The following is a 15,116-nucleotide window of genomic DNA, read 5'->3' as shown; positions in this document are numbered from 1 at the left end:
TCGGTACAGTTCTGGGCGCACTGTAGGGAGTCGGTACAGTTCTGGGCGCACTGTAGGGAGTCTGTACAGTTCTGGGCGCACTGTAGGGAGTCGGTACAGTTCTGGGCGCACTGTAGGGAGTCGGTACAGTTCTGGGTGCACTGTAGGGCTATGGAAGAAACCAGGAACGCTGTGATGTTTGGATCATTTTGCAGTGGACAGGAAACACCACAGGTTCACATGAATGTACATCAGACAGGACATAACACAGAGCTGCTGAGATGACGTAAAGACCTGATAATCTACTTAAATCTGATTCACAGGAGACAGTAATTTGACAGCATTATCCATCTGTGACCAGCGGAGTTCAGCTGCAGTAAGGAGCTTAATCTATATAACAAGGGGGCACTGAAAAGTGTCATTTTAGAATTACATTTTTACCATAAAAAAGTAAATTCATTACTTGGCACAATGTAGTAAAATAACATAGCCTCATGAGTCCAAAACGGACGCATAATGTAGGATTGAGCTCTCAATAAACTGAACAACTCACACTGGGCAGCAACCTCAGCATTGGCATTCTCTTATTATTGTAGATATGTACAGCGGAAGCTGCCCAGCATGGCGCATGACTGATGCCAGGGGTTATGAGACTCATTCATAACTGCCAGGCCCAATTCTGGGTAGTTTCCCATGAACGTAGATTTGGTGTGCATGAGAATATAGCAAAATATCCAAGAATATTCACCCTCTCCAGCACAAAATGAGTTGTATGGGAAAAGTCATACCAAATCCATCACGCTGCATTGAGATGAATAACATGTCACATTGTCTATGTATTTGTAGGAATATTCCCATAGAAAGAAGTTGTCCAGTCCAAATATAATTTGGACATGGGACCCACACTGTGCTTCGAGAGTATAAGAAAAATGTAAAAAGAACTGATACGTTTTAATAGGAATGTGATTTATATAGGAATAAACTGTAAGTTCCCTAGAGCCCACATGATGAAGTCCACCCTTGAAGGCTTGAACACCATTTTTCCTTTTTTTAATCTTAATATGTCCAAAATGTTAGGCTAATTAATTTATCAATATCATTACGGTTAGAGATGAGCGAATTTCATATTTTGAAATTCGTTCACATTTCGTTTGGTGATAAAAAGTGAATTGCGTTATGGATTCAGTTACCACGGACCGTAACGCACTTCTATGATGGAATGCATAACGGAATGCCTTTAGAGGCATTCCGTTATTCATTCCATCATAATAGAAGTCTATGGGCTGCAAAACGGATCCTTCCTGTTTCCGTTATGCAGGGGAGTCCTCTTCTACATATAGGAAACGGGACGGATACGTTTTGCAGCCCATAGACTTCTATTTTGACGAAATGAATAACGGAATGCCTCAAACGCATTCCGTTATAGAATATGAAATTCTCTCATCTCTAATTACGGTATTTGGAGATCAATTTCTATTCTGATACTGAGCTCCAAATACCCTGTACACATAAATCTAAATTATACCATTGCAGTTACCTGCGGCTACCACTAGAAGGAGCTTACAGTTTACACAAAGAACTCAATAATGAAACAGTTATGCAGTAGGCTCCACCTAGTGGCAGCTATGGACAGCCATGATTTAACCTTATACTCTACCTTATGCACGGAATTTGTCTGTTATCAGGGAAAAACTATAAAGCTATATTAAATGGGCTTTGCAGGACTTTAATACTAATGACCTATCCTTAGGTTAGGTAATCAATATTAGATTAGTGGAAGTCCGATCCCTGGCACCCCCACCAAACAGCTGTGTGCAGGAACAGTGGTGTCCCAGAACTAGGTACAGCTCCGTACACTATATGGTGGATATGCCTGGTTACTACAGCTTTCTCACATTTCCTTAAACAGGAGGAGCCCAGCAACAGATTCAGTACCCCTCACCTGGGGGTATCTGCAAATGTTTATAGTTGTGCAATGTGTAATGTTAAGTATTTATTGTTTTGGCCACGTGTTCCATCAGGAAATGTATGGTTGGCAGGAACGAGGGCCAACCACCCTGTTCTTCCCCACTTGGTAGCAGTGGGCTGGTCCTACTTCCTACCAGACGGTGGACATCCAGTTCACACAGAGAAGAGAGAGGAAGTACATGTAAAAGCTCCTACTCCTTAGAACCAGATATTATTCTCCTGTCAGATTAACACTCCAGAGAGATCGTCAAATCAAGAATACTGCTTCCAGAAAGCATTAGTGCGACAAGACAGAAGAGTGATCAGCAAAATACAGCTCGCTGCACAGACACAGCCATTACATGGTGTATGAAGCTGTGCTTGGCTTCCAGTGAATTGGTGGGGTTCTGGGAACCAGACCCTCACCGATCCAATACTGATTACCTAGTCTAAAGACAGGTCATCAATATTAAAGTCCCGGAAAACCCCTTTAAGAAGTTTATGAGCACAGAATAGTACACCTAAAATCGACCTGCTGATGAAATTCCCTATGAAATGAGTCACTTAGCCATTCCACCATCTGAGGATCAAAAGGAATCAATGGAATGGAAAGTCTTGCCCCAGGATCCAATAGGTAGAAACATGCAATGAAAACAAGATGTTGGCATACATCAGTCTGAAAATGAAATTACTCTAGTAGAAAGCTAACAGCTCTATCAGACTCAAAGTCAGAAAAACAGCCAACTGGGTGGAAGCCTCAGCTCCCAGGTGACGTCTGCTATAACAGGCACAAAAGGCGGCGTGACAAGGTGAATTTCATACAAATACTATATAACGTGTAAAAGGACATGATATCTCAGCAAGATCATAACATTTGCTTTTGTTACATACTGTAAATCGCTACATACGAAACTACATGAAACTGTGCCATAAACACATGAACGCCATTCGATGACCAGGAATGTAATGTAATTCCATTCACCGAAATGTTCTTTTCATCATTATTGTAAATCGTCTTCATCCAGCAAGACTTCTCATGCAACACATTACCGTAGTTATTCAACTAGTTAAATATTTTACTGAAGTCTCACTACAACTCCAGACGTCTTCAGTGATCAGTATTACTCAGTAGAAATAAAAAACTTCAGAGATACAGAATAAAGTTCTCTTTGTCATAAATCCTTCCAAAAATAAATCTCTGCCACTGAATCTATTTTACATAATCTATATACAAACAGGCGGCCAAATCATATAGACCACCTCCTTACTATCCCTAGTACATATTGCTTTACCCTACTCATTATTCTAGTCTTGCTGTTGGTTTATGTAATGGCATAAGGCAAAAGATTTCAAGGGAATGTGTCATGTTATTAAAATTACGTTTTTATATTTCATATTTTTAAAGAATAGTTGGTGGTTTTTTTTCCATGTGACTGTCTATATTAAAAAAAAAAAAATAATCTAAACTCCTGCAGTTTTCACACTGTCCACTAGGCCTAATAATAGGTGCCAATTCTTGGTCTGTATAGATCATTTTTTCTGCAGTCATCTCATAACAAATCCTGGCAGGATTACAATGACTGATATCATCTACTGTATATATAGATAACACAGGATCCACCATGTGCAATAGTTGCTATCAAAGCTCATCTACTCCCCGTCCTCTGCATACAGCATGCCTAGAGGATGCTCCCCATATAAATCAATGTTGTCCCCTCCTCTCCATTGTGTCTATGGCCCATGGTGGCTGCTGTAAAGCTTTTCTACAAATGCTATTAAGAACAGATCTGACAAGATGGCTGCCCCCATAATCATGTTTAGTAAATATAATAAATAAAAAAATCTACAAATCGGAAAGGCATGGGATTTGTAATGAACACAGCCTCAAACTACAAAACCCCAAATTCTTAGCATGTGCTCAAACTCCTTGCTTTGGATCCACCCAATACACCCCTTGTTTTCCAACAGTATCTGCCCTCTTGGGCAAGTACAGAAAATTGCCCAGGTACAGTTTGGACATTGGGACATGACTTGCAGACCATGTACATGAAAAAGGGACATCCACTGGAAGTAAGAATTTGACGTGACCTACATGATATACAAGATCCTCTGGACTCGACCGCACAAACGCAGCCAGAAAATCTTGCGCATGCGCTGTTTGACACAGCACTTGATGTACATGGTGTCTCCCTTCAATGGAAGATTGCAGTCCAATTGTACGGCACATGAATTTCCCTTGATGGTGCCGCTTGCCAATCGTCATAACCTCCTGACCCATATCAAAATGAAACAAAAAGTGTTTCCTATGGCAGAAGATGCCCTTGTACGTCAGGTAACGCAAAAAAACAAAAAACAAAAGTAAGTCCCAGACAACCACTTTACCTACATGGAAGTCGTTACAGATATAAGTAAACAGATAATAATGTAAGCGCTTACATGGGACTGCGAGAGGGAGTCCTAGACATGGACGAACTGACCATAGTCCTTATTGGGAAACTTCCTGGTGGGCTAATGGCCAGGGGGCCTTCTGAGCCATCCTCAGGTCTACCAGCCAGTTAAATAAATATCTGACGCTCCCCTCATGACTCCAGATTTCAATTATATTGCCATCTTAAGACAACTGGAGTAGGGGGGCAGGATGTGGCAGCTGGCGAGGGCCACTACAGAGGGGCAGCTTTTGGGGAGGTTTTTTTTTGTGTTGACAGGACATTATTTTGTGACACACTGTGGTATTTGGTTCTTCTGGGGTGGTATTTTGTGCCGCAATATGGTATTGCTTACCACACCTCACAATTTGGACTCACCTACAACATGGGGCCACTTTCAGTTTATTTTCCCAGTCCGCCCCTGGTCCTAGAACGAAAAGCCTGCAGCTTCTCTTTTTTTATAAAGCACTTGTGGCATACCGCAATTCTAGTGCCGTTCTAGGTTAAACTGTCAGTGGCATTCTCAGCAACTTGTTAGAGGAGTTGTCGGGGACATTTTACAATGCAACAATGGTATATAAGCCACCCAAAAAAAAAAAATCCTATTATATACATATAAACGGTGTCCCTGACACCCCTCCACTTTTAGAACATACATACGGTATCCGGCATTGGTAGAAAGTTACAAATGATACGCTCACCAAAACTCCCTGCCATTTTGGCATTCAACAAAAGTAACAAAGTTCATACATATGTAAAACGCTTCATGTTCAATGTTAAAAAGGCAGAAACCAATACCCTTTATAGAAAAAGCAAAGCATTTTTCCTATTTAAGTGATAAAATCACCGGTAGTCTCTCACTGGTAAATAAACGTGAAAGGGTCATCCCACTACTACATGCTGTATTCATTTTATAGGTCATAGAAAATGAAGCTTATTTTCCCTTTACACAATACATATAAAGAAAATGAAAGTCGTTACAGATGTAAATGAACAGTTAATAATGCCACTCCCAGCCTGTTCACGGCATTTACTCTGGATATTCATAATATTGTGACTCTGCCATGTAGAAATACAGTAGATGGCGGTGCACATCGTTATACACATTGGAAACTAGGCGGTGCCATACTAAGTAGGTAAATGTCATAACTATTCCGTGGAGAGTTTAAAAACATGTAAAAGGCAAACATGCTTCATTTTCATGATCTATGAAATACATATGACATGTAACTGTGAGACAACACACTGTAAATTCATAAATACACATAATAGAACATAATGCTGACAAATGCTTGCTGTTCTCGTCCATTCCCTGCAATGCCACAAAGTAGAAAATTGTAAAAATTCTTATCTACACATCTCTTTTACAACTCATTATAAACATATTCTACATTAATAAAGCAGTATAAATGCATGGCAGGATTATAAAGCGGCTTCTTCAAGATTTGCTGACCTGCATGAAGTTTTATTACTAAGTAAAAATTTGTTTTTTTTACAAGACAAACTCGTGAAACTTTCCCACATCATTCTCAGTGGAGTGCTCTCTCTTTCTCTTAAAGGAAAGGTTCCCGTACAGTCTGACACTGGCATCAGCTGTGTGTAGTACAATGGCGGGGTAGTCAGCACTGCTTCTTCCCTACCACAACCAGTACTCAATGGATGCAGAAATCACAAAGTCTTCAGTGTTCATTGGAGACCAAAACCTTCAGAGTTGGAAATAGCAATGGCCAGCTTTTGTTTTAGCTCCTTCTTCGTTTTGTAGGGAGGTAAACACAGCTGGTTAAAGCAGGTGTGTGCTGTTGGCAACCTGCAACAAACAATCATTTTAATATGTTTTTTTTCTGATATAAATTATGTATGAAAGAAACTTGCTGCCCAACATACATACATAAATGAGATTAACACCCATAACGTTTTTTTAAAAGCCCTGCTAAGGCTTTGAGAAAACAGGTTAACAGTTTAGCCCAAGTAGAGCTCAGCCAGCAGGGTGAGGGGGGCTGATTTAACCCCTCATATCTCGGGAACAGTAGTAGCTAAAGCTATGGTGGGCTTGTCTGAAATCTAAGCTTTAAAACAAGGCCCGAATCACAGCATTATCTCCTCTACTTCAGAAGATATAGCTGTTAGAAATCAGATCAGGAGTGATAGCAGCTAAAAGTGAAAGCAGGTTTCAGATGCTTGCACTCCCAACCCGATTTCTAACCGCTATATCTCCAGTGTAGTGGAGATAATGCTGCGATTCTTGTCTTGTTATAACACTTAGACTATCAGCTTTCAAACAGGCCCATATCTCTAGTTGTTACCAATCCTGAGATATAAAGGGGTCAAAGCATCCTTTCACCCTGCTGCAAAAGCTATGCTGGGGCTCAACTGCCAAGCCCTTTTCTCAAAGCCTGAACAGATCTCGGGCAAAACTGTTAAGGGGTTAAAGTGTAGCTCCAATTCTATAAAGAACAATTAAATAGTGCAGAATGGCCCAGTCTTCTTGGCTCCCATCTCTAGCTGCTACACACCCAGCATATGAAGGGTTAAAACCGCTAGCTGTGATCTCAGCCAGCCTGGAGGAAGAGGGGGTAAAGAGGGAGAGTTGACAGGCTTCAGGGAGAAGAGAAAAAAATATATAAAAAGATAAATATATATATATATATATAAATTTGGTATCACCATAATCATAATGTCCCACAGAATCAAGTTATCATAGTATTTATGCAATATTTACTTTAGACGTAAATTCAAAATCTAATAAAAGGTGACATTTTAGGGACAGTTTTTCCAATTTGAATGTGACTGTTAAGGGGTTAACTTACAGATCTGAGACCAGTATCTTAATACTTAAAGGGGTTGTCCACTTATTCTATATTGATGACCTATCCTAAAGATTGCTGCTGGCACCCCGTCGATCAGCTTTATGAAGAGAATGCAGCGCTCATACAAGCATTGCCTTCTCTTCACTGTTTACCTGCTTGGTAAATCAATAGGTCATTAATATAGTATAAGCGGGCAATCACTTCATGACTAGTTTCACATTAGCGTGAAAGCAATCTGGCAGGCTTTTCCGGCAGAAGAACAGCCTGTCGGAGTTCACCAGATCTGGACCCCACAAACTATAATGAGACCCAGCAGGGATCCAGCTGGGCTCTTGCGTTTATGCCAGGATTCGGCCCGGCAAATATCGCAGAGGGAAACAGTTTTTCTGATGGTCAAATTCCGGCATAAATGCCAGGGAGCGGATGGATTTCTGCCAATTGCCATTATGGTCAATAGGCCCCGGCAATGAACAGCAGTATCCTGCTAAGCTGGATCTGGAGAACTCCGGTAGGCTGTTCCTCTGTCGAAACAGAAAACTATAAAAAATATAGATATGCCATACATTCCTTAGATCGTTTGTAAAAAAATATTGTACATTACAATGGGATTTGGACAAGACATTCTATCCCTGTGGGGAAAAAAATAAAAGCATTCATAAGTAGCTTCTATTATTACCAATTAGTTGAAGTTTCATTTTTTGATATCTTGAAGTTCAAGTCCACCATGCCTCCCACTGGCACTCTATCACTTCCTGTAGCAAAATGTAGAAACTTCTTTTGAAGGTCAAGAGGGAACCCAAGTACAACATCCCAAAAATACCTGCAAAATTAATTATTTTACAGTTTAGTTTTTATCTTACTTATCTATTGGAAGATATGGTTCCGGTCTTATAATATCAATATACAAAACGGTTACTGCTTATACTAGTAGTTTTTAGTTTCTGAACATCCACAGTGGTGTCATAAGAAATACTTTCATCAATATCTACCAAGTGAAGGAAAGCATGAACAAACCACATGCTCCAGGAAGCAAGGATGAGAAAAGCCTACAGCAATGTCCTCACAGCAAAACAATTTGGGAGTTCTGCTACAAGATCCTTGACCAAGCTTTAAAAGGGAATGATACATTTATGTTTCATTATAGCAGGCCAAAGGACACATTTCCAAAACTTTAGATTCTCCTCTTCTCCAGGATGACAATGGACACTGCACACGGAAATTCTCTAATATAATAAAGTTTGGACTCCAGTTATCGGTGCAGGTAACAAGCAGGTAAGATGACTCACTTTATTATTTACAATGAGTATTTACTAACCAGGAGTAAAAATGTTGGCAAAATGAATGCACGCCATTAGTCTCTATAGTTATCCAAATGCAGGGTGTGTAGGCCTTGTACACAATACACATGGCTTTATGATAAGGTAGTCAAAACACATGGGACCAGTAGTTAAAGGGGTTCTCCACGGTATTTATAAAAAACTGTTCTAATGGCATGCGGAAGAGCGTTAGGTTTAGGGGATGAAACGATTACTCGATTGAATCGAGTGATTCGACACAAAAAAATCAAATCGATGAAATTTTTTGTATCAAGGATTCGTTTGTGTCATGTGACCACGGAGCGGGAGTGAAGCGCTTGCTATTACTTACCGCTCCGTGGTCACCTGCCAGCCTGCGCGCTGCACTGTATCCTGACACTATGACCCGACGCTGTGTGACGTCAGGACGGCAGTGCAGCGCGCGGAGAAGAAGACGACGGAGGAGCTGCGCCCCTACAGGAAAGGTAAGTACTGGCCACTCCATGTTCACAACCTCACTGCAAGTAACAGCAAAGTAGAGATCTGGGGTGACATGGTGCGGGCAAGGAGGATCCGGGCGGCCGGGGACTGCAGGTGATGCGCACTTGCAAGCTTTATTACTGCTGAGCTCAGGGCTTCCAGAGCCCAGACAGACAATCTATGAAAAGCATCCTGACTGGGCGGCGGGATTGCAAGCGAGCTGCACTAACACTCTGCAGTCAATGGGACGATTAGCAAGAAGCTGAAGAGTCTGGAGAAGGGCACAGTCAGCATGGAGGCTCAGCAATAATAGGAATGGAAACTACTATACGGAGCCCCCCATAAATCAGTGCTCAGGGGTGAAGTCCTCATCACTGGCAGATTGTGACTGAACCTGAGAGAGAGGCTCTTATGAGGGCAAACTGATGGCACTTAGGGGGGCAAGCTGATGGCAATTAGGGGAGCAAGCTGATGGCACTGGGGTTGGGGAGCGCTGAAGGCACTAGGGGAACGAAGCTGATGGCACTGGGGGATAGTGGAGCTGATGGCACTGGGGGATAGTGGAGCTGATGGCACTGGGGGATAGTGGAGCTGATGGCACTGGGGGATAGTGGAGCTGATGGCACTGGGGGGAACTGATGCACTTGGGCTGATCACACAGGGGGAAACGAAGGGTGTTGGGGACTAATTGCAGGAGGTCTGATGAGTTTTTATAAAGGAAAACAGTCTATTAATTCATTTTTTCTTATTAGAGTACTCTATTAACTGTAAAAATAAACAGTAGAATATTAGATTACTAAAATAATAGTTTACTCCTAGTTAGGTTAAGACTTTACCATCCTTCACTCCACCAATGCCACCTTCCCTGCTGTGGTCACCAGGGGTGCACCTAGCCTTTGTGCTGCCTGAGGCGAATGGAACCCCCCTAATTGCCCATGGCCCTTCTGCTGCCCCCCTCTTGCCCCTACCTGGTGCTGAGGTAAAGTATTAACCCAACGGTGTTTCTTCCACAGGGTATTAGAAAGAACCATTTTTATAAACAGCACGGAGAACCCCTTTAATTAAAGGGTTCATCTTTACACAGTTCTTGTCAAAGTATAGATATAAGTAATACGTGCAGTTTACACTGTTGCGTGCCTTTTTTTCCTCCATGACTATTTTTTTTGCTTCTGCGTGCAGTCTGTGTTGCAAGTGGACAGCGCCCTGACCCTTACAATTCAATGGGGATATTAACCATTTCCACAGATCCATGTGCCTGATCAGAGAAACTCCAGGCAAGTTCTTTTTTGGCCCCTTTCTTTGCGGATTAGACTCTCCCGCTGAATAAATGGGAGTGAGAAAAAAAAAGGAATGAATGCAAATGTAAGCCATGCATGTGCTGTCCGTTTTAGTTTTTTTTGCAAATGGAAAATTGGACACAGCCTCCTTCTAGCTCCATTGCTCCTTTGAAGAAAGACAATGAGACCGTCTTCACTATCGCGCTCAGCAGCGAAGAAAAGCAGCACTCGGCTGAGCGCTTCTGACTCCTCGTTCTAGAGATCGGCAGGGGTCTCAGCGCTGGGACCATTGCCAATCAACACTTGATATGTCCCTATGACATAGCAAAAGAAGTTACCGATAGAAGCTTCTCTTCCTTTTTCTATTTCTGTGCATAGCCCATTGTTGATACTCCTGCAATTGATTGTATAAGCAATGCAGAGAAGTAAAGCAGGGACCCCCTCTAGGAGCTACAGGACACACGTTCTACAGAACGGGTTACAAGACAATAGAGATGACAGATCTGCACAGTCTATAGGACCTCAAAAAGGGAGGGAAGATGGAAGGGCTAAAATGGAAAATAGAATGTAACCTTATAAATTATCCCAAAATCAAAATGATGGAGAAGGTTTTATGTATAAAAAACCACTTGTATTCACACTGCCTTGGCTCGGAGAAGACCGGATTGAAACCATCAGAGTCTGCCTACTGAAGAAATAGAACCTGTTTGTTTCCATTCCAACTTGCAAAAGTGGAAATTGTGAAACATTTGTTTATTCAGCAATCAAAGTTTGCCATCATGTTTTCATTCTTAACCACTTGGTGACCAGGCTTAATGACCAAGCAATTTTTTTATATTTTTTCATTGTATAGTTCCAAGAGCTAGCCGTATGAGAGCTTGTCTTCTTTGTGGGACAAGTTGTCATTTTTAATGGGGGCACACATAGCTTACCGATTAACTTTTATAAACTTTTTCTGGGGGATGGAAAAAAACCGCCACTGAGGTTTTACATTGTAAATTTTGCGGCTTTCATTTTGCAGTATAAATAACATGTTTATGGAGTTTTGTGAGGGCTTGATTTTTTTTTTACAGGCTAATTTATACTTTTATAAACAAACACTTTTTAATCGCTTTTTAGGCTACTTTCACATCAGCATATTCCTTTCCGCTATTGAGAGCCGTCAAAGGATTCATTGTCAATAGGGACACAACTGAACGGAATGCATTCCATTCTGTTTGGTTGCGTTCCCATGCTGGACAGATGGATGCAGAGCAAGACGGATCCGGCATGAAACACAATGTAAACCAATGATGCAGATCCGTTTTCTCGGACACAATCTTGGATCCATTCATAACGGATGCAGCCAGTTGTATTATGATGATAAAAGCGTTTTTGCCGATTCGTTAAGGGTCAAGCAAAAACGCAGATTTGAAAGTAGCCTTATTCAGGTTTTTTTTTGTGGCGACTGAGAACAGAAAACTATACTGATATTTTTTCTTACAGCATTTACTATATAGGATAAATTACAGATACAGACTTAACAGTCACAGTCATAAAGAGTTAACTAGATGTGACAACTGACCAAGTGTGTGTGTCAGGCTACTTTCACACCTGCGTTAGGTGCGGATCCGTCTGGTATCTGCACAGACGGATCCGCACCTATAATGCAAACGCTTGCATCCGTTCAGAAATGATCCGTTTGCATTACCATGAACAAAAATAAATAAATTGAAAAAATATATATTTTATTTTGTTCATGATAATGCAAACTGATCCGTTTTGACTTACACTGAAAGTCAATGGGAGGGGGGTCCGTTTTCAATTGCACCATATTGTGTCAGTGAAAACGGATCCGTCCCTATTGACTTACATTGTAAGTCAGGAAGGATCAGTTTGGCTCCGCATCGTCAGGCGGACATCAAAACGCTGCAAGCAGCGTTTTGGTGTCCGTCTCCAGAGCGGAATGGATGCTGAACGGAGGCAAACTGATGCATTCTGAGCGGATCCTTATCGATTCAGAATGCATCGGGGCTAAACTGATCCGTTTTGGGCCACTTGTGAGAGCCCTGAAATGGATCGCACAAGCGGACCCAGAAACGCCAGTGTGAAAGTAGCCTTACCTCTGCTACATCCGTACCTATTTGTGTAGTGTGTGTGTCATTCATTACAGATGCAGCATACCAAATGTGGAGATTTTATTTTTGCAGTTTTTTTTTAATAGAAAATCTTTTTTTTCCAATGGAAAAAGTCACTTTAACGTGGACATTTTTTTTTATGTAATAAAACTTTTAAAAACTTTTTCCCCACAAGAGGACTTTAACAGGTGACCTTTTTCATCACTTTTATGATAAATTGTACTGCTCATGCATTATGTATTATACTGTCAGTGTTATACTGAATGGCGCCAGCAGGCTGCACCAGAGAGGCGTCGCCTGCTAGGCATGCACTATAGGCAGGCCTAGGCCTTCATTAGTCCCCAGGCTGTCATGTGAAGTCATCAGTAGCCTGCAATCTCATTCGCAGGGTGCCCATGAGAGACAGAGGGTGCTCCCTCCCTCTAAAACACTGAGATGTCACGGTCCCTGTTGATGGCCTCTAAAAGGGTTAAAGGGGTTGGTTCATCCCAGACAATAGGGGCATATCACTAGGATATGCCCCTATTGTCTTATAGGTGTGGGTCCCACTGCTGTGACCCGCACCTATATAGAGAACGGAGCCCCAAAAGTGAAGGAGGGAGCACTGCGCATGCGCAGCCGCCCTCAATTCATTTTCTATGGGGCCGGTGAAAATAGCTAAGCGCTGGCTCAACTATTTCCGTTGAGCCCATAGAAGTGAATGGGAGTTGTGGCTGGTCATGCGCGGTACGCTCCAATTCACATCTATGGGGAGCTGGTTTGGTGGTGGCCACACCGGAGTCCTCCAGCCACCACCTTGCTGGGCTGTGTTCCCGATATAGGTGCAGGTCCCAGCGATGGGACCTGCACCTATAAGACAATGGGGGCATATCCTAGCGATATGCTGCCATTGTCTATGATGAGACAACCTCTTTAAAACAGCCAGGACTGGTGCTTCTGCCGATCCGGGTCCTTAGAGCTTTAAAAAAAAAGCGTAGGCCACTAAGGGGTTATATTGGTTGTAAAGGGGTTTTCTAGGTTCTAGACACTGATCCTTTATCCACAGGATAAGTCATCAATATCAGATTGGTAGCAGTGCGACATCTGACAACTTTACTGATTAGCTGTTCTCAGAAGCCTTTCAGTTCCAAAAAAAAAAAAACCACAGTGGACGGAACCGGGAGATCCATCCACTGGGTAGAGCCCGTGCTCAGTTACCCTTCCCTTTAATGAAAGCTGAGCTGCAGTAACCCAAAATGGCCACTACTTAGTGGATGGAGCTTTCTGAGTCCACCTCAGTCCACGGTGTATTTTATGGTGCCAGTACGGCTACTGAGAACAGCTGATCATTGGAGATGCAGAGTGTTGAATCCTTACCAATCTGACAGTGGTGACCTATATCCAGAAGACTTTAATGGTAATGTCACACAGAATTTTTGGAAAAGCACCAATGCAAAACTAAAAGTGGATATAAAAAATAAATGGAAAATATAAAGAAATTACTTGTATATCTTCTCCTCCTTCTGGTTTTGGCTCAAAGACACTGTGTGAAACCACCTTTACACAAAATCTGATGATTGAACCCAATGAGACCTTCACCATCATGGTCATATTTGTCTTTGGAAACATCATTGATTAATATGGGCTATACTTATATGTCCAATAACTCTGTGCAATCCACTTCCAAATCTTATACAAATAAACTGAACTTACCTAATAGTAAGATCTGTTTTCTGGTAGCCGTCATAATGCGTGTTTTTCTGGAGTGCATGCATGTCCAATTCAGGACTCCCACACACAAGAATCTCTACTTCTTCTGGGCGTAGTAACTGGAAGAAAGAATAGAACGCCTTTTTAAAGGGTATATTCACACAACCGTATTTATTTCATCTCAATGGGGCCGCAAAAGATGCAGACAGCACACCGTGTGCTCTCCGCATCCGTACTTCTGTTCATCGGCCCCGCAAAAAAGATAAAGCGTTTCTATCATAGGGCTGGCCGGTATCAGTGTTTTGCGGATCAGCAAAACACATATGATCGTGTGAATGTACCCTAACAGAGATGATAAATCTTAAATATCAGCAGCATTCTCCAGTACTGGCAATGCCTGGAGATTCATTTCTCATTGTAGAGTTGGTAATTCTTACATAGCAGCACTAGATGCTAAAGAAAAATCCAGTTTCATTGTGATAAGCTGAGCTCTTACCTAACAGTTTGCCTGTCTGATTAGTGTGTGTCTGGAAGAGGCCATGGGGGAGATTTATCAAAACTAGTGGCGTAGTTGCCCACTGTAACACATCCACCAATCACATTCCGCCTTTCATATTTCAGAGGCCCTTGAGAAAATGAAAGCAGCAACCCGATTGGCTGCCATGGGCAACTCCTCCACTCTCCCGATATGTTATTCGGGATCCAACCATGCTGTCTACAAATGTGGTCAGAAAAATCTAAATATGGATGTGTTTCTGCATATGTAAGTGTAGCCTAACTATTTGCAGTAACACACTGCACAAGGCAAAAAGTCTCACCTGTCACAGGTGCCCTGGGTTCAACACCAAGTTCCCTTCTCCTCTGCCTCCAGTCCCCGCTGGATCAGAAGTGTAAAATGTAATGGACATGCACGTCACTGCTGGTGGCCATATCTATGGCTTCACAGGTGAAGCGTTCGGGCACAGCACGTGACCGCTGCCACCACTGATTGGGCTGCAGATGGCATGTCACAACTCTGGGGGAGCAAGGGACTGGAAGTGGAGGAGAAGGGAGCTTGTAATTGGACCTGGAGCATCTGCAACTGAAGAAATTATTATTT

At 42.2% G+C, this 15,116-nt stretch overlaps 1 protein-coding gene across 2 annotated transcripts in view; it reads right to left on the bottom strand.

Annotated features, from left to right (window-relative positions):
- Positions 1-1,307: 1,307 nt before the first annotated feature.
- The window catches only part of HECTD2 (HECT domain E3 ubiquitin protein ligase 2), a 121,541-nt gene continuing 107,732 nt past the window's right edge, over positions 1,308-15,116 (bottom strand). For both annotated transcript variants that reach the window (XM_044296530.1, XM_044296531.1), the window contains 3 exons: positions 14,021-14,136; positions 7,836-7,979; positions 1,308-6,159 (listed from right to left, as the gene is read on the bottom strand). In XM_044296530.1, the coding sequence (XP_044152465.1) occupies positions 6,039-6,159; positions 7,836-7,979; positions 14,021-14,136 (381 nt within the window). In that variant the 3' untranslated portion in view covers positions 1,308-6,038. The remainder of the gene's footprint in view (positions 6,160-7,835; positions 7,980-14,020; positions 14,137-15,116) is intronic.

Source organism: Bufo gargarizans, chromosome 6 (assembly GCF_014858855.1).
Source record: "Bufo gargarizans isolate SCDJY-AF-19 chromosome 6, ASM1485885v1, whole genome shotgun sequence".
NCBI lineage: Eukaryota > Metazoa > Chordata > Amphibia > Anura > Bufonidae > Bufo > Bufo gargarizans.
Note: the sequence above shows the minus strand (reverse complement) of the source record. Positions and strands in the feature narration are given on the sequence as shown.